Raw genomic sequence first — 17,618 nt, 5'->3', positions numbered from 1 at the left:
TGTAACTTTAATAGTAGCCTCAGATCCTAAAGTCAGGGAAGCACAAAAGGACAAGTCATTTCTTATTCTTTTAACAGCTCCTTCTGCACAGCACAGAATCAGCTGAGTGATTCAAGGGATGCTTCAATCTGAAAATAATATCTGGACTCTATCTGCCTAATGGAGACAGACTGCAGAGGTGACATGCTTGTTCGGGGAGATGAAGATGCTACCAAAGGAGATGCCTTTTCACTTCAGATGACAAGTGGCTTTGAATGATACGTGGAAGGTGTTCGGGCAGGAGAGGGAGTGAAACCCTTGGAAATAGAGAGAGTATCATGGGTGGATGGAGCCAGGAGGATTGAGCTTTGCACAGGACCTATGGCTCAACATTCAGATCTTCCTTGTTAGGAAAAATATTTCCATGCTCATCACCATCTGTGGGTGCTGCGAGAGTGCTTTAATGGCATTTGTAAATAGTTTTTTTCCCCCCTTTTGCAGTCTGGGGCAAGTGCTAATGAAAACGGCAGAATCATGATGGAAGGTGTGTGTACTCACACTTACTCTTGTTTCCTCTCCTACAAAAATAAAACACTAACTCTCGGTATGCACTATGCCAGGGCTAACACTGGGCCTCAATCCTGCATGCGCTTTGCCTGTGAATTCCCACTGGGCCAAGGTCCCCCTTGACGTAACAGTTGCAAGTTACACTCGGGAGTTTTGTTAATGAATGGCTTGCACTTAGACTTGAGTCTGCAAGCCCTTATGCATGTGAGTAGCTGTTACTCAACAGCAGTGACACCACTGAGGTTAGGGCTACTCATATGAGCAAGAGTTGGCAGAATCAGACCCTCAGACTCTAATCCTGTTCCTGCTGCAGTCACTGGGAGTTGAAGGCACATGGCAGGGTCAATACACAAGGTCAAATTAAAGTCACTGATTTCAGTGGCATTACCAGCCTGAGTTGCTTGACTCCAGCAGCAGCTGAAAGCAGCTGTTACAATAGCTTGAGAGAAAGGTGCTATTGTCTAAGAGCAATCAGTTGCTTATATGGCTGAGGGAAAAGTTTCCCCTGCTTGATTGGTGTCGAGGTTCACAAAACAGTCAGGAAGCAGGAACGCATATTGCATGAACTCATTGCTGTGGGTGCTAGGTTTGCTACAAAGACTGTTAATGGAGATGCAGATGATTGAGATATTTGTAGGGGTGGTCCAGTCTGGGAAGCCTTTCATAGAATATCTGGGTTGGAAGGGACCTCAGGAGGTCATCTAGTCCAATCCCCTGCTCAAAGCAGGACCAATCCCCAACTAAATCATCCCAGCCAGGGCTTTGTCAAGATTGACCTTAAAAACCTCTAAGGAAGGAGATTCCACCACCTCCCTAGGTAACCCATTCCAGTGCTTAACCACACTCAGAGAAAAAGTTTTCCCTAATATCCAACCTAAACCTCCCCCACTGCAACTTGAGACCATTACTCCTTGTTCTGTCATCTGTTACCACTGAGAACAGCGGAGCTCCATCCTCTTTGGATCCCCCCGCCCTTCAGGTAGTTGAAAGCAGCTATCAAATCCCCCCTCAGTCTTCTCTTTAGTGATACCCAGACACAAGCTTGTTTCACTAGCAATGCACATTTTTATAGCTGAGGGGAAAAAAATCATCCTATTAAAGCTCTTCTGCACTGAGCTGTAAAATCTAAGCTACTTAACCACGTAAGAGAATAAACTTGCTGAGAACTAATATATTCACTGCCACACACTACTAGACACCTCATAAGAGAGCTAATTATTACGTACACACACATTTTGATCAAGGCTACGAGTTTGACTCCTCCAAACGTCACTAAATATGCAGAAGAACAGGATACCAGATTAAGGTGTCTCCTGCGAGCCCTATTTAAAATGTTTAAGACAGAGGCAGGAAGTTAGAGGGATGGGGGCAAGCAGAAATGAAAGGGTTGCTCAGTGACATGTAAGAAGTGAGTTGGTTGTCTCAGTCTAGCTGAGAGAGGACAGGTGATCTTACAATAAAAAACACCCCAGCAACTGGCATGCCTCTTCAGTCTCAGCAAAGGTTGGAAAGCAATGGGTCTATTCACAAAAGCCAAGGGGCAAAAAGCCAAGGAGTCAGGACTTCAGAGTTCTTTTCCTAGCTCTACCACGGAGTCACTTTACCTCATTTTCTCCAGCTATAAAAGAGTGATGCTAGTACCTTTCTCCCAGGAATAATTAGGGAATGGTCATAAAGCACTTTCCCTCGGATGAAAGTTGCTCTAGACATGCAAAGTATCAACATTCTGAAAGGATTACATCACCCTGCAACTGACCTCCTTAGGTCCAAGGAAGAGGCATTTTGTTAGCATCAAGAGATGGGGAGCTTGCCCCCCCTGTACCTGTTCTGTGGACAGAGGACTAAAGCATCCTGAGTTAGCCAGTCTGCACACCTCAGTTGCACTAAGCCATTGACAAAGGAAAAGGGAGAGAATGGCCCCACTTAGGAACAGTGAAGAAGCTTCTCGTGACAGTTGAGAAATCAGTTTAACTTACATTTGTTCACCTGTCTGTTTAGACTTCCCTCAACTGACTATCAGAGCCCTTTTTGCTTCACTCAGCCCCTCTCCAGCTGCCACAAAGTGTACCCCACCCTCTGATCTCATTGGCTGTCATGGTGTGAGGCCAAGAGCTTTGATTGGTGAAGAAGACTTCCACCCCACCCCACATCAAGCCCCTCCCTCCCTCCTTACTTTTGAGAACAGCTGGAGTGAGAAGTTGGGAGGAGGATTTGTGATTGGGTGGCAGTCATCAGCAGGGTGGGTGAGGCATACCTGTCCAGGTAAGTCAGTGATAGGTCATAAGCAGAACAGAATAGGAGGGGTTTCCTTTCTTTGCTTAGAGAAACAGAGACTTTTGATCCTTCGCTCCCTTCTAGTTAAGGTGAGTTAATCTCTAACTGAGCTATATTTGTTTAACATAAAGTGGAGGGATTCTGGGACAGTTGGGGAGGAGTGCAGTGGAATAGAAGTTTGGGAAAGAGCTTTTGAGTCTTACTCAGATTTCCTCCCTGCCATTTCAATATCTGCTGCTGCTGCTGCAATCTGCCTGCTCTGCAGGGGCTGAGGACCATATTTCAGGTAAAGCTTTCTAGATTTCTCACTGCTTCCTTATTAGTGCTGGGGAAAGGTTCCTCTGTAACCAGCTTTGGTGACAGAAATTAAAAGCTTCTAATGAGTGACAAGTAATAGTTTACTTTGCCTGGTTTCTAGGGAGAAGGCTGGTGAGAGTGGGAGATCAAACTCACAAGGGTGGAATGTAAATCCCATGGACTCTAAATCAGGATTTTACTCTGGGTCTTTAGCTTCTAGACCCTAAAAATTAAAATGGTTTTATGATCAGTAGTTTAGGGGGTGTCTTTAATTTCTTCTGATTTAGAAGAATGTGGTGTTCTTAATACAGTTTCCCATGCTAGTTAAAAGTTAACAAGAAAAACGTATCAATTAAATCTGTTTATGTAACCAAGAGGAACTGGTGTGACAGTAGCGCCCATCTTCTTTCAGCTTGAGCCTTGATACCTCTGATCCTGTTGTAGAACTACAAGGAGTTGCAATGTTAGCTGCCAAGAATTTTAGTTAAACTTTTTTGTGCCTGTGGAAGTGGCCTGTTGAACAGGATTTTGCCTCTTTGCACCTGTGTGTAAAGTGCATGTTTTTGTGTACTTGTTCTGCCCTAGCCAAAAAAAGCTTCACAAATGTGTTGCTCAAATAGCTGTGTTACTAATCCTTGTGTTAGTAGCTGCATTAAAAGCTGCCTTGATACACAGAATTAAGTGTTGCCTAGCCCAGTGATGATTGCTGGTCAAAGCTCTGAAGAGCAGTCATAGCAATGCAGCTAACTGCATTGATTTGTTTGGGGTTTTTTGGTTAAACTTGATTCTTGTTGGAAAAATGGCTTTTTTTTTCTCAAACAAAAAAGTAGAACAGCTGAGTATTGTTGAAATTTAGTTTCTCATAGTTTTTAAAAATCAAAATGGTTACTGAAATATAGTTTGCTGGCTTTTTTTTTTTTTTTTTTTTTGGTAAATGGGAAAGGTTTTTTTAATAACTGTTTTGAACCTTGCAAAAGGGGAAAAACTTCACTCAATTTTTCTTGTCACTTTTTGACCAGCTATAGTGGGTTGAAGTTCATGATGTAAGATCAGGAGTAGAGGGGGAGAGAACCTAGAAGGTAAACTCAAATTATTGTTCTTTCCATTTTTGGCACCTTTGATCTACCCCGTAAGTGTGTGTGCGTGTGTGTCTTGGTAGTTCAGAATGCTTTTCTTCCCCAGCTTTTCCATAAAGAACAAATGAGACAGTGTGCAGTAATCATGCAACTCTGCATGGTGGTTGGTTGTATATTTTTGTAAATGCCACATTTGAGGCTGTGATACAGATCCAGGTGAACTTTTTGTTCCTAATAATTAGATGAATTTAGGTCTCTTCACAAAGAGTGACTTCTACCTCTTTATATAGAACCTAAACTCTTGTGCTCAAATTTGGAGAGCCTGTATTTTGTTGTTTGTGATGTGTAACTGGTCACAGGGCATTGTTTCTGTTGTGTGGATGACAAATAATTGTAAACAGAAAGCTGGCTTGAACTAGCCACTTCAGGTTTCAGCCATCACACAAGTAGGTGTAAGACTTTGACTTCCCACAAACACCAATTCACTCCTAAATGTTTATGGGTGGGGAACTAATGAAGAAGTTACAAGTACCACTGAAGCAAACTTGTGGGTCTCATTAAAACTAATGTTAGCATCTGGCTTCTTGCATTGTTAGCATTACTAAGTCCTAGATCTCGTAATGTCCTAGGGTCCCTTACACTCAACCTGGTCCTCCTACTGCCAAACTGTTGGACAGCTGGCTGTAAACACTACCTGCTATCCTAGACCAAAGGGTGGTATTTTATTTCAAATAATACTTACTTTATCAAACATTAAATTGAGAATTTATTTCCTGAATAAAGATAGAGAATAAATTCCAATACACACCGTAGGAGATATGATCCCTCCATGCATACAGCAGTCTCAGTCTGACTAATCCTGTATTACTAGATGTGGCTTCCTGATGCTGTTAAAAGAAGCCAGCTGCCACATTGCTGAAGGCCACACCAGGTAACACTACAAAGAATTGCTTTGCGTTTCCTTCTGATGGGTAATACCGGCAGTGTTTTTAGTGGATTAAGTATTTGTGACCCTGCCCTTCTCCTCTCTCTGAAGAATAGGCAGCATGCATCTGGAAAATAAGTATCACTTTTTTTTAAAAAAATATGCAGTATCACTGAGCTGTGTTTCAGAATGTTAATACTTCATGTCTCAGATTTTATTACTATAAATAACTACACCTTTTTTAAGCTAAACTTTTAGCCTTTGTTAACCTGAGTTAATCACATCCCCCTAAATCCTTAGCAATGCATTCTAGTGTTAAGCCTAGGAAAGGCCCTCTCAACATTTGACCTCCATTTCAAACTTCATATCTTCACTCTTGCTGAAATGCTTAGTTTTTTCTCTGCCTCCATAAAGCGTTGTCACTGGATACTGTACATACAAACTTGTCTAAAAGCAACATGTTTAAAACAACCCACTCGTCTGAACTTGCCACCAGGTGTAAGGAGCTGAAAGTCTCTTGGGAGCTAATTACTGATAACAATACACTTGAGTTTAGCCTCTATCTTAAACATATTAGCCTAGAAACATTCAAATACCTGCTGGTATCAGGGGAAGAAGTGACCTCTAGAAAAGCAGCCATTGCATATGGGCTGTGCATCCATCAGTTACAATTTCCTAGCTATTTCTATTACCTGTGACAATGTCTCTGCAGCGGTCATTTTGGCATGTTGGACTTTGAGGGCTTGTCATACAATTATTCACAAAATAGGCAATATTTGTACCACATTGACTGTCATGGTCCTAACAAATGTGGGTTTGAGATCTGATTTTAGTCTCAAGACCAGTTGCCCATGACGGGCGGGAACGATATTGATCAGTGGCTGGATGACTTAGAATGTGTAGAGGGTGGGGTTGGCAATAAGCTTTATGATGCGGGGCTGGTCACAGATTTAATTATGGAGTTTGTGACAGTGTGGTCACAAGGCAGCATGGTCTAGTTGCTAGAGTAGGGAGAGAAACTAGTGTTCCATTCTCAGCTCTGCTACTGCCTTGCTGTGGGACTTGGGCAAGTTGCTTAGCCTCTGATCCTTTATGTGGGAAAATGGGGATAATTTATTCCCACTCTGCACAGTGCTTTAAATCCTAGGATGAAAGAGGAGTTCAATGTTTCGTACATAACTGGAATTTCACTGATTCAAGGAAAAAAGTACATCTGCATATGTCTCTGAATTTTAAAAAAAAATCAAAGCTCTCACTGCACCCACAGTCCCGTTAAATGAGTTACTACAGTTTATCTGGGCCTCCTAATCCAGTTTCACAGAGACCCTTAGCAATCTAGCACTGTCTGAAGCAAGACCCTTTCCTCTTGGCATTACAGTGAGAACAAGGAACCTCTGTGAGGTGCTCTTCTTCACACAGGCTATGCCATGAACACACCCACCTAAACTCATGACTTAGGTAAACAAGCACCTCTCCCTGTGGCAGCTGACAAACTTGCATCATTTAGAGGTGTTGGGTGGAAGAAAACAGCACCTTGCAAAGAGGAAGCTCATGGCAAAGCAATGTGCTAGCTAGTTCAGTTAGCAGGCTGGTAAGATTTAGCCTCACCTGCTAAACTCTCCAAAATACCTTGGCTATGTTTTTTTTTCCCAGTCTTGTCTATGCTACAAGTTTTACCCTCTTCTGCCAATGAATGCAGTTGAACCAGCACTGAAAAATGTTCAAACAGCAAGTGGAGACAAGGACAAAGTGGTCAGCACAATTTCAGAAATTGCTTCATCCCATCCTAGCACGTGGACTGAGCCTAGCGGAGCTGAGAACTAACCATGGCATTGCTTTCGCTCTCTGGCTTTCTTTTCCCTTGCCCGTTAATCACTACCTTACTCATGTTGCAGAGACCCCTAGACTGTCAGTGGATAGTGATAGCTTGTGATCACTACCAAAAATGGGCTTGATTTGAATTGGTGGCCTGTTGGTGGCATCTATTGAGCCCTCGAGTCTTCCAGGTGACTTCTATTTTTTGTTTTTAAGTCACTAACTTGTGAACAGTCTTTCAGAACAGAAGGATGGCCAAATCAAACAGATCTGAAGTCCTCATTGCTTCCTTAGAATTGAATGCTAATATAGCTGATGTGTCTGAATTGGTGCAACTGCAAGCGAGTTCCAGGCATAACTAATACAACACTTAACACGTCATGCTCTTTCTGCAGCTTGAGTTGGAACTACTCTACACCTGCTCCTGGAAGTTCTTGCCCCAGTGATTTGTGATATGCCGAAAGAGGATTTGTGGCTAGGGACAGCTGGTCAAGATTCTGGCAGTTGTGACAGCATGGTCAGCACTAACTCAAGCCACTCTGAATTTGTAAGTAAACATTAAGTAACCTTTATTCTCCATGGCTAGCAGCTGGGTGGCCCTGTAAGTTCTGAAGGAGGGATTCTAGGTAGGCAGAAAGTGCTCTGGTGTTGGGGTTTTTTTTTTTTTTTTTTAAATATGTATTTGTACTGGAGTAGTATGAAGAAGCCCCTGTCCTGGATCAGGACCCCATTGTATTAGTTACTGTATAAACATGGAACAAAAGGATAGTTCCTGCCCCAAAGAGTTAAGTTTTTTCACTCCATGCATCTGAAGTGGGGGTTTTTGTTGTTTTGACCCACGAAAGCTTATGCCCAAATAAATCTTAGTCTAAGGTGCCACCTGACTCCTCCGTTTTTTCATTGACTCTGCTGGATTATACCAGAGGGAATCAAACCATTGTGCAGCACAAACACAGGCGATCTCTTAGCCTAAGCAAAGGGAGTGAAGCACAGTCCTATAAAAGACTCATCGCCACAGGCATGAATCAATACAGCTGAATTGTGATGCCAAACTCCTTCTCTGGCTCCACAGCAATCTTAACACTTGGCAGTTGAGCTGTGGTGGTATTGCTTTAAGATCTGTATGTTATGGAGCTCCCAGATGGCCATACGATGGAAGTGTGTAGTGAGAGATCTATCAGTGGTAAACTTAAGTTTACAGAACAAGCTGATCACCTGCTCCCAACTGGTGTGCAGGTTGGCAAACTCAGATACAGCCAATGTGCTGAGCTTTGTGTAGCTCAGAATGGCTTGGCCAGTGGGGACTATCATTTTGCCTCTTCTGAATTGCTAGAGCCTTGAATCCAGACTGGGTTGTGTCAGGGCCCACACACTCTGTTCATTGGGTAGGAGGAGTCTAGCAGGCTAGATCTCATGAGAGGGACCAAAGTGTGACTAACTATAACAAATTGACGCCAAGTTAATCTAAAGGAGACGTGTATTAAACCACACTCCACTTTGATTTAATTCCAACTAAGTCAGTAATGAAACCAGTGATGAATTTGGCCCATTAGATGGTGAAAATCATGCATTTGCACCCATCCATTAGGGCTAGTTTGTATCAAACACATTCCAGGATTAGGGAGACTAATTACTCCTCTTGGACTTGGAGCATATTGCAATCAGGGGCGGCTCCAGGCCCCAGCACACCAAGCGCATGCTTGGGGCGGCATGCCGCGGGGGGCGCTCTGCCAGTCGCTGGGAGGGCGGCAGGTGGCTCCAGTGGACCTCCCGCAGACGTGCCTGCGGAGGGTCCGCTGGTCCCGCGGCTTCGGTGGAGCATCCGCAGGCATGCCTTCGGGACGTCCACCGGAGCCGCGGGACCGGCGACCGCCAGAGTGCCCCCCACGAAATGGCTAGAGCCGCCCCTGATTGCAATGAAGTCACTGCAGTTCTGTACTGAACAGGCCCTCCATGCTACTGCACACCAGAAATAGACCTGTTTATAACTAATAGGGATGGGCAAACTAGTTGCTCTATGATACCAGATCCACTTGATGCCTTTTTCTAAAATAAGGGAGTTTTTTCCAAGGTGGAGGTTTGTGTGTCATGCCTAATGCAGTTTTTCCCTTTCATGCCTTCAATTTTATAGGCCTCTAACAATGCATTACAGAGTCGAATAGCATCTTACATTGGCCCTGACACTAAGGCTTGATGTGACACGGAAGAAGAGTTGCTTACAGTCCAGTGATAACTGAGCCAGATCCTATAGTGCTTGTTTAAAAGGAGGTGGGGGGGGGGGTGTTACAGAGCATGGAGAGAAGCCATCACACTCCTAAGACCTGAATTTCTGGATGCTTAGCCAAGTTTCCAAAACTCAATATGGCTGATCCATACAAATGTGGCCTGTCCAGAGTACAACTAACCAGCCAAATGGCTACGGGATTAGCTTCAAAGGAAACTGAGTGGCTGCTGCCAGGGGCATGAGTCTAACTGCTTGATTGGGAATGCCAAATCCTCAGAGGCAGTTTGATTATACTGCCAAATGAGGTTGCCCTTAAGTAGTGCTTCTGGTGGTGAGTGGCTGAGTTGTCACTAGGCGGACTGGCAGTTTCTGGATATTCAACAGTTAGATCCTGCAGGAGAGAGCTGTCCTTGGCTTCATTTAAACTATAAATACTATTGTAAGTAGCATTATGCCTAATTTCCCCATTTGTGGTTTGTTTTTGTTTTTTAAAGAGCGATAACAGCTATGACTACTTATCTGTGGAGGAAAAGGAATGTTTGATGTTCCTAGAAGAAACTATTGATTCTCTGGATACGGAAGCAGACAGTGGGGTTTCTGCTGATGAGATCGATTATGCTGAACGTTCTAAGCTCCCCAGGACATGGCCGAAGAGAGACGTTGTTCCAAAAAGTAAGGTTAAAACTTGTGTTCTGAACCCCAGAGAACTCAGGGCCTGGACTGTGGCCAGGACTGAAAGCCCTGTGATGCAGGAAATCTTAGTGGGGGGACAGAACATTGTTCCAGCTTCCCTCACACAGTAAACACCTGGTAGTGCGCAATTGACTAGAAAAATCTGTGCTAGGGTAGGGAGAAGCGACTAAAGGTTTATCTCTCTCCAATGCACCCAGTGTAGGTTACCCTTGGAGAAGAGCCTGCTGGTTGTCCTGGTAAAGGTAAACAGCTAGTCTGCAAAACTGTAGGACAAAATATCTATATGCTGTTGACACTAGAAAATATTGAATGTTAATCTCTAGGACTCATCCGGCAATGTGCATGTCACTAACTGCAAACTTACTATCTTTGCAATAAGAAAATGTATTCGCCTCCCTATTGCTAACATGCCCCAGTAAGTCTTAAGTTGGGTATCTTGGCTCTGTTCCATTGGCAGCCCCATTTAAAAAGATTAGTTCTGTATGTAACTAGTGGGTGGTCTTGATGCACTGCTCTGCATATAGCTGCATACTTAGCACTTATTTTTTTTGTCTAGATTTGGACAGTGGGTCTCCCACTGAAAGTTTTGGTCAGCGACATGAAGTAGAACAAAAGGGTGATAAACATGGATCTCTTCTCTCAAGTTCTGCTCCAGTGGGGGTTACAAGCTCAGGCTACCGCAGTCTTCCAAGGAGTGTGAATGCAGGAAGTGCACAAACAACCACCAGGGTTTCTGTCAGCAAAGCAGCTGACCTCCCCGATGGTCCAAGTCGAACAGCTCAAGAACCAGGGAAGTCTTCATGGAAGATGCCCAAGAAAAGGGGGGTTGAGGACATGTCAAATCACCAGCCCAGCATGAGTACTCAGATGAAGCCATCAGACTTGGAGTCTGTAATTATCCGCCCCCCTGAACCCTTCCAGGATCCCAGAAGCAAGGGGCCTGGCAATGGCAGTGAAGATGAGCTGCTACTACCTAATAATTCGGAGACAAAGGGGAAAGCTGAGGAAGCAATGGGGAATGAAGCTGAAGTTGCATCACAGCATTCTGCTCCAGAGAATGCAAGGCTGCCACTGAAAGAGGAAAAGAAACATTATGAGAAGGGAAGAGAGAGAGCCCCTGATCTTCAAGGCAACCAAGAGAAATCACCCTCAAAAGAAGCTTCTCTGGATTCAAACATCAAGCTAGGGCCTCCCACAGCCCCAAAGCCAAGAAAACTGCCACCAAATATTATCCTGAAACCTAGCAAAATCAGCCCAGCACCACTCGTAGACCCCAATCACAATAGAAAAGTGCCTTCTCCATCTTCACCCAAGCACAAATCCAACACCAGTGACTCTTCCGTGGAAAAGCAGGAAAGGGCCAGGTGGGAGGCGTTGGAGAAGTTGGGACTCCTACATGATAAAGGAAGGGAATCTAAAGTCCATGTTGTCAGACCACCTACTGCTCCCAAACCAAACCCTGTCCTCATTCCTAGGGCTGGTAGTAGGGATAACTTAAACAGTGATGATGGAACGGATGATCCTGTGAATGGGAAACCTGACCACCAACATGCTTCAGGTTTAAATCCAGCAGAGAGCACTGCTCCTGGCTTGAGACAGACAATCAAATCCAACTCCTTGGAGCGTTCAGGCATAGGTCTGAGCAGCATGGACCAGAACATGGACAGCGGCTCACTTGGCAAAACATCAGCCCTTAAGATGGCAGCTCCCAGTGTTATCAGGAATAACCGAACACGCCCAGCTTCCCTCGGCACAAGGGAAGACTTTATCGAACTCAAAGCATCCAAAACTGATAACGAGGAGCTGGGGAAAAGTGAAAATCGCAAATCTTACCCGTTGCTGAAGTTTCCCCGGCCTACTTGTGTCAGTGTAAAAATCACCCCTAAAGGAGCTACAGATGAAAACCGGCGGGAGGCTCTGAAAAAACTTGGCCTACTGAAGGAATAAACAATCAAACACTTTGTGCAAATTCACTTATGGTTTTTATGCTATGAATACAGGAACTTCTGTCCTTCCTCTTAAGCAAAATGGGACAAACTGTGTGGGTGAATACAGCAAAGTCTTGTAACAGGGTTCTAGGCACACTTAGATTAATTCTGCACACTCTGAACTGGCAGTATGAAAAATGAGCGTCTTCACAGTTTGATTTCTACCCCTCCAGGGCTTCAGGAGGGCAGGCCTGAATCAATACGGCCATTAGAATTATTCAAAGCATCATGCTAAATAGACATCACATGTATATAGTGTATATAATTATTTATATGTAATGGGAATAAGTATATGGGTAGGAACATTCCCCTAAATGTTTTATTGCATTTGCTCCCCTAAATGTTCACTGTTTGCAAATCATGAACTCCTGGCATGTGGTGGCTGGGTGGGGTGGGGTGGGGGGAGCCAATCTGGGAAAGACAGGATGGCAGGATTTGGCTCAGGTAGGGGTGTGTTTCTTATTAATATAAAACATTTATTCAAAGCTTTCTGGGACCTGATCATCACATTGGGCACATGCACGTACCTCCTGAAGCCAAGGGGAGCGATGCATATGCAAATACCAGTGTGATCAGGACCTGGATATTTTTGCCTGGATAGCAGTGAGGAGTAAGTGTGCCTGATGCTTCTCTGCTTGAAAGATGACTGGCAAAGAACTTGTATAGGTATCCGATTCAGAACTGCTGCTCAATATGAGGAAAAATACAAGTGAGTAGAAGTTGATTTTTGTTGTTGGTTGCTTTCATGAACTCTTATCTGACATCTGGCTTATTATATCCAGCTGTATGAGCAAACTACTGATGCCTTGTCATCAGCTTTTATGTTATGCACCTTTTATCTTAGAGGTTTTTTATTTTGGTAATAAACTATTTTAAATGGCCAAATGACGACTGTATATTTGTGGATTTCCTCTTTAAAAGACAGTATGTTTCAACAGTAAAGTGTTTGGGAGAGTGGGAAGCACACGTTTTATTCTTAAATATCTTCTCAACCTGGAGCAGTGAACCAATAAGGAAACTGTTCCCTCTGCACTTGAGCGGCAGAACCTGAAAAGTTGCACTATTTTAATGTGATATTTACTTCCATTTCTATAATATGACAACAGTTACTGGTCTTGCTGTGATACTAAGTGCAACCCACTAAAGTAAGCAGGGTTGCATTGGATGGTAGCCAGAGCAAAACTTGATTCAACTTCTGAACTGACCTTGATATGGTCAGTTAGTTAGTCTAGCACATTAGACTCTAGAGAAGTGGTAGCTACCACTAAGGCTAAATCTTTCTCTGCTATGGGCTTGGCCTCCTCTCCAAGTTCATCACATACAATAGACTTTTTAAATTGTATAGGTTAATTGGATCTATTCATGAGCAATGAGCCTGAGCAATGAAGCCTTGCCCCGACTTGGCAAAACTTGCAATGATGCATGTATCCAGGAGCAACATAGTCAACTCTTTAATCATTGGGCACATTGCTGGCAGGATGCTATGTCCCATATGGTTATACATCAGTTATTATGGAAGACAATATTTTCCCTTCAGTGGATGTAGCTGCCTGAGGTTAGAGGAGTTGCTCATGCTTCTGGGTGATCACATCAGTGCTACAGAAAATCCTGAGAGGCCTGAGTTGGTGAGCATGACAACTACAGTTTAGGACTTTCAGATCTCCACTCTACAGCGCAAACCCTTTTGTACGATCAGAACCGTGTGTTTGTGTTGCACTCAGATGACCTTTGTGCTAGAGAGAGGAAACGTGTGTTACACAATGTCACAGTTGAGCCGAGAGCAATGCCTGCCTCTCCAAACTGACTCTAGGTACTGACAGGAGCACAGGTAGGGACCTGTCAGAACCCACATTCTCCTGTGAGGTGACTGGCCAGTGGCGGGATGCTATGCCACGCCTCCTTTAAGTTTCCTGCTCCTAGAAAGTGGAGGTGAAATTTCAACAAAAAGACAGCTGCAGATTCCCCCCTCCCCCAGCTCTTCTTCAGTTACTGGTCACTTTATTCTACACAACTAAACTAAATTCTCTGGTTATATAGTGCATCACCATTTTAACTCTGATTAACTTCTGTGCTCAGCGTAGGAGCCCAGAAACTTAAAAAAAAATCTGGAGCTCAGGACCTTAGACAACTTTTGAGCCATGACAGCAGTCATGCATAGCCCACATTATTAGAGTCGCAAGATCCAGGTACTGTGGCATAGAGATGAGACCCTTTAAAAAGCTGGTGGGCCCTGCCTGCTCCCCTTACCAATTCAGGATTGAACATGACTCTGTACACTTATTTTTTTTTATTTAGGAGGACCAGTCTGGACTGTCTGAGGAGGTTGCCTGCAATAGGAGGGAGCTGGACTTTAACCCAGGAGTTCCCATCCACTCCTCTAACTCATTAGTGCCAACCAATTCCTTGGAAGACTATTCCACATTTTAATGATGTCACCGGGGGAAGATTTTTCTCCCCTTGTCAGCCTTGAGTTAGTTTGTTATCTTTCCCTGAAGGGTTCGCTCTGATATCTTGCAGTATCTAGCCAGTGTCTGTATGTTCCTAGGGCTTGCCTCTATTTATTGTAAGCTCTTCCAATTGCTGTTGCTTGGCTTTTTGTACAGAACATTGCAACTCACTGTAAAAGAACTAAACAGAAATGGTTGTAGCAGCAATTAAAAAAAAATTGCTTCCGATTGTCAAGCTGATACCATCAATGGATATTTCAACTTTATTACATAAAAAGCATCCTTCTATCATGGTGTTCAAGTTATGGGAATTTGAGACTCCACCTCCCAGATGTAAAAGGGGTATTTACTCTACTTCTGGCTTTCCCTTGCTATCCTCCCCCTCCCCCAAGAAGTGTGGTACAGGGAGAGCATGGTAAACAGGTGTCAGACTACTCTTCAAGCCCCTGAGGCTAATACACATTTCCTCTCAGAGCTGAAAGTCATAAGCTGTACCTGTCACACTGATCCCCTTAGGCTTCCTGGGATCTTCCGCTGCTGTAATGTGAACACTTGTAAGCCTGAGAAGCTCTTCCCAGAGCCTTAGGCAGCCACATTCATTGGAGGGAAAATTGCATCTCCCATAGTAACTGATGAGTGACCTTACCAGTGCCAGAAATGCAATGTTAAAGAGTCCCTAGAGTAGAAGATAGCTGGAATGAGGCCTGCATGCCCCTCTATACCAGATACCACATCCTTGTCTTCAATGTGCATATCATTTCCTGTGTCCTTTCAGCCACCCACAGATGCTTTGTTGTTGTGTGCTGCAGACAGACATTTTGCCTATGTCCTCTCTCCTCCAACAAACAACGCTTTTCTCTCTCTGCTTTTTTTTTTCAGCCCCCTGCCTCCCTAAAAAAAACTTCATCTTGTTCTGTTTCACCCAGGCTCTGCTTTTTTTTTTTTTAGCCATTCTCAACCTCTGTTCTGTTCTGCCAATCATACTTTCTTGTATGAGTTTACGCCTCAGTCTAAGTGTAATTAATGAATTTATTAAAAGTATTGAACTAGAAGAACCAAAAAGGTACAGATAGCAAGAGTATCTCATCTCATTTTACCATATGCTTTGTTTGCTTTGCCCATGCTATTCTTGTTGAAAAGGAATTAAATTGTATGGCCCCTTTTCTCCTTTTTCATTTTGGTCCTTTTTTCCTTGATTTTCGGACCTGCATGTCTATTGGCTTCACCTGAAAAAAATCAGGCAAAAAGGCAGCACAGTTGGGCACTCACAATCCATGACCACTTTTGCAAAAATTTGTCCAGTAGGAGTCCTGCTGGGGGTGGTGCCCTCTCCTTCTAAAAAAAAAAAAAAACAAAAAAAAAAATGACCAGCCAAATATCATCTCATCCGGTGTTTGTGGGTGTGGTGTGCACCAGCATAGTGCAGTTCTGTTCAGTTTGCTCAAAGGGAAGTCTTGTTCTCACGTTTTTGCATTTTTAAGATTCAATTGGGTGAATAAATCAAGTGTCCTTATTCCCAGCAGGACATTTAACAGCTAAAAGTCATGCAGCCTACCACTACCTACGTCAACTGTCAACTGCGTGCAATATTTACCGAAAGTCACAGGCCAGAGATAAGACAGCTAACCTGGCAGTGAAATTAAGCAATCAACATTCCTTTTAAGGTCAGTATAATGCAAATAGGTCCAGATTTTTCAAAGGTATGTAGGCATTGATACTTAGGGCCTTAAGTCACAGACCATGCACTGCTGGTTAGAACATGCTTAAATATTGGTAAACAGCTGGGCCATGGTGTTTTAAAAACCTAGTGAAGGGTGCAGGCTACAATATTGAGAGCAAGATTTCTAATCACTCCAAAGTGTGTGTGTGTGTTGGGTGGGGGTGGGGGGGAATTAGGAGCTAGGATTTTGAATTGGGACCATCTTTCTTTTAAAAGCGGTTTTCCTGCAAACCCCACCAACGGGTCCAGCTCCCTACCCCTTTAAAAACCCTCCACAAAAAGAAAGCAAACAAAATAATATGAATAAATGAAAAGTACCACCCCTTGGAAAGAATCCAAACAATGTCAGAGAAAGATGCTTGGTAAACTTTGTTTTCATAAGCAGTAGTTTGTTTGCAGGTAAGCTATTATCTTAATTAGCTGTGGGCTGGTCAGCATTAATCCAAACCCACACACCATTGAGAGGAAATGAGGCAGGTGCGTTATACTGAACAGTGCCTAGCTGGAAACCCTTCTGGTTTGCCCACTATGAAATATCCTGCAGACATACTATATCCCACTGGAGGAGCTTGTGAATTTTCCTAAAGCTCTTTTGCCAGTGTGAAAATCCTGCTACTGAATATTGATCCTGGAGTCAGACCTACTATGGGCCCATTCCAGGCCTAGCAAGTCTAGGGGTCCACATTGCTGTTGCCTTGTGATGTGTTGGTCCACAGGGGCTGCAAAGCAGCCACTGAGCCTCCTGTTTGTAGCCCTCTGTGTCAGATGCAGATTGGAGGCAGGCACGGATTCTAAGTGGTAGGGCTGGGGCAGCTATTCTCCAGCGGTTACAAGGCTCGTAGGGGTCGTGGCACAAATTAAGACTGCTTTAACCTGCTGAACTGGCCCATCCCTTTCTCAGTCCCTGCGCCAGTACAGGGCTGAGTTTAGTCCCTGGATTCCATTTTCCTACTACAAGTGGGTCAGGTGACAAGTTATTTGTATTGGAGACCCACAATGCAACCTCCTAAACTGCCTGGTGATCTTGGCTTGGGGACATGCCTCTGGGCTCATCCTGAGCAGGGATCAAGGGAGGATGTGGTCTGTTTTTCTAAACCCTGTATTCACATCAGTCCCACCCCACCCCTGTCCTCCTCATGCCCCTCCTAGGAACAGATCGCACCCAGCCATGCTGGTCTGACGCCACGTGTTCTGTTCTGGAGGAGTCACACTGGATCAAACTAGAAGTAGAGGGGGCAGATTGGTCCTGGGGAGCCCTTCCTGGCTGTTGAAGTAACATCACCGGAGTGGCTCAGCTCTACTCTCCCTGTTAAAGAAGAATTCACTTATCAACACAGATTACATGCGAGGGCTTAACTCCAGGTGGCACCATGCAAGAATATGTGACCATTGTTCCAATGCCCCAGCTCTGGAAGCACTGGCACAGTGGGAACAGGATGACTTGTGGGGATAAATAATTTGGTTGCTAGTGACTCTATAAAATAAACTGGCCTCTGTGTTGCCCTACTTTGTTTGAAGGATAGAGGTAGCAGCTGCTGCCAGGCTGGATGTACAGAACACTCACAGCCATCCACCCATGATAAGAATCGGGATCTAATTTAGACCGTTGACGG

General features: G+C 44.1%; 1 protein-coding gene and 1 long non-coding RNA gene across 8 annotated transcripts; both read left to right on the top strand.

Annotated features, from left to right (window-relative positions):
• Nucleotides 1-2,718: 2,718 nt before the first annotated feature.
• C4H1orf116 (chromosome 4 C1orf116 homolog) lies at nt 2,719-12,726 on the top strand. Of its 7 annotated transcripts, XM_039533134.1 has the most exons (6): nt 2,719-2,909; nt 3,086-3,106; nt 5,065-5,124; nt 7,329-7,480; nt 9,652-9,829; nt 10,407-12,726. In XM_039533134.1, exons 4-6 carry the CDS (start codon nt 7,388-7,390, stop codon nt 11,795-11,797), a joined length of 1,662 nt encoding a protein of 553 aa, XP_039389068.1. In that variant the 5' UTR covers nt 2,719-2,909; nt 3,086-3,106; nt 5,065-5,124; nt 7,329-7,387; the 3' UTR covers nt 11,798-12,726. The 7 variants fall into 7 exon arrangements, with proteins under 7 accessions (XP_039389068.1, XP_039389066.1, XP_039389070.1 ...); XM_039533132.1 differs by lacking the exon at nt 3,086-3,106; XM_039533136.1 differs by lacking the exon at nt 5,065-5,124.
• A 3,091-nt stretch (nt 12,727-15,817) lies between these two features.
• LOC120403524 lies at nt 15,818-17,211 on the top strand. The gene is made up of 2 exons (XR_005597568.1): nt 15,818-15,949; nt 17,155-17,211. It is a non-coding gene; the product is annotated as an uncharacterized LOC120403524 (long non-coding RNA).
• Nucleotides 17,212-17,618: the final 407 nt, after the last annotated feature.

The sequence above is a fragment of the Mauremys reevesii genome, linkage group 4 (genome assembly GCF_016161935.1).
Source record: "Mauremys reevesii isolate NIE-2019 linkage group 4, ASM1616193v1, whole genome shotgun sequence".
NCBI lineage: Eukaryota > Metazoa > Chordata > Testudines > Geoemydidae > Mauremys > Mauremys reevesii.
This window is presented reverse-complemented; position numbering and strand designations above follow the sequence as displayed.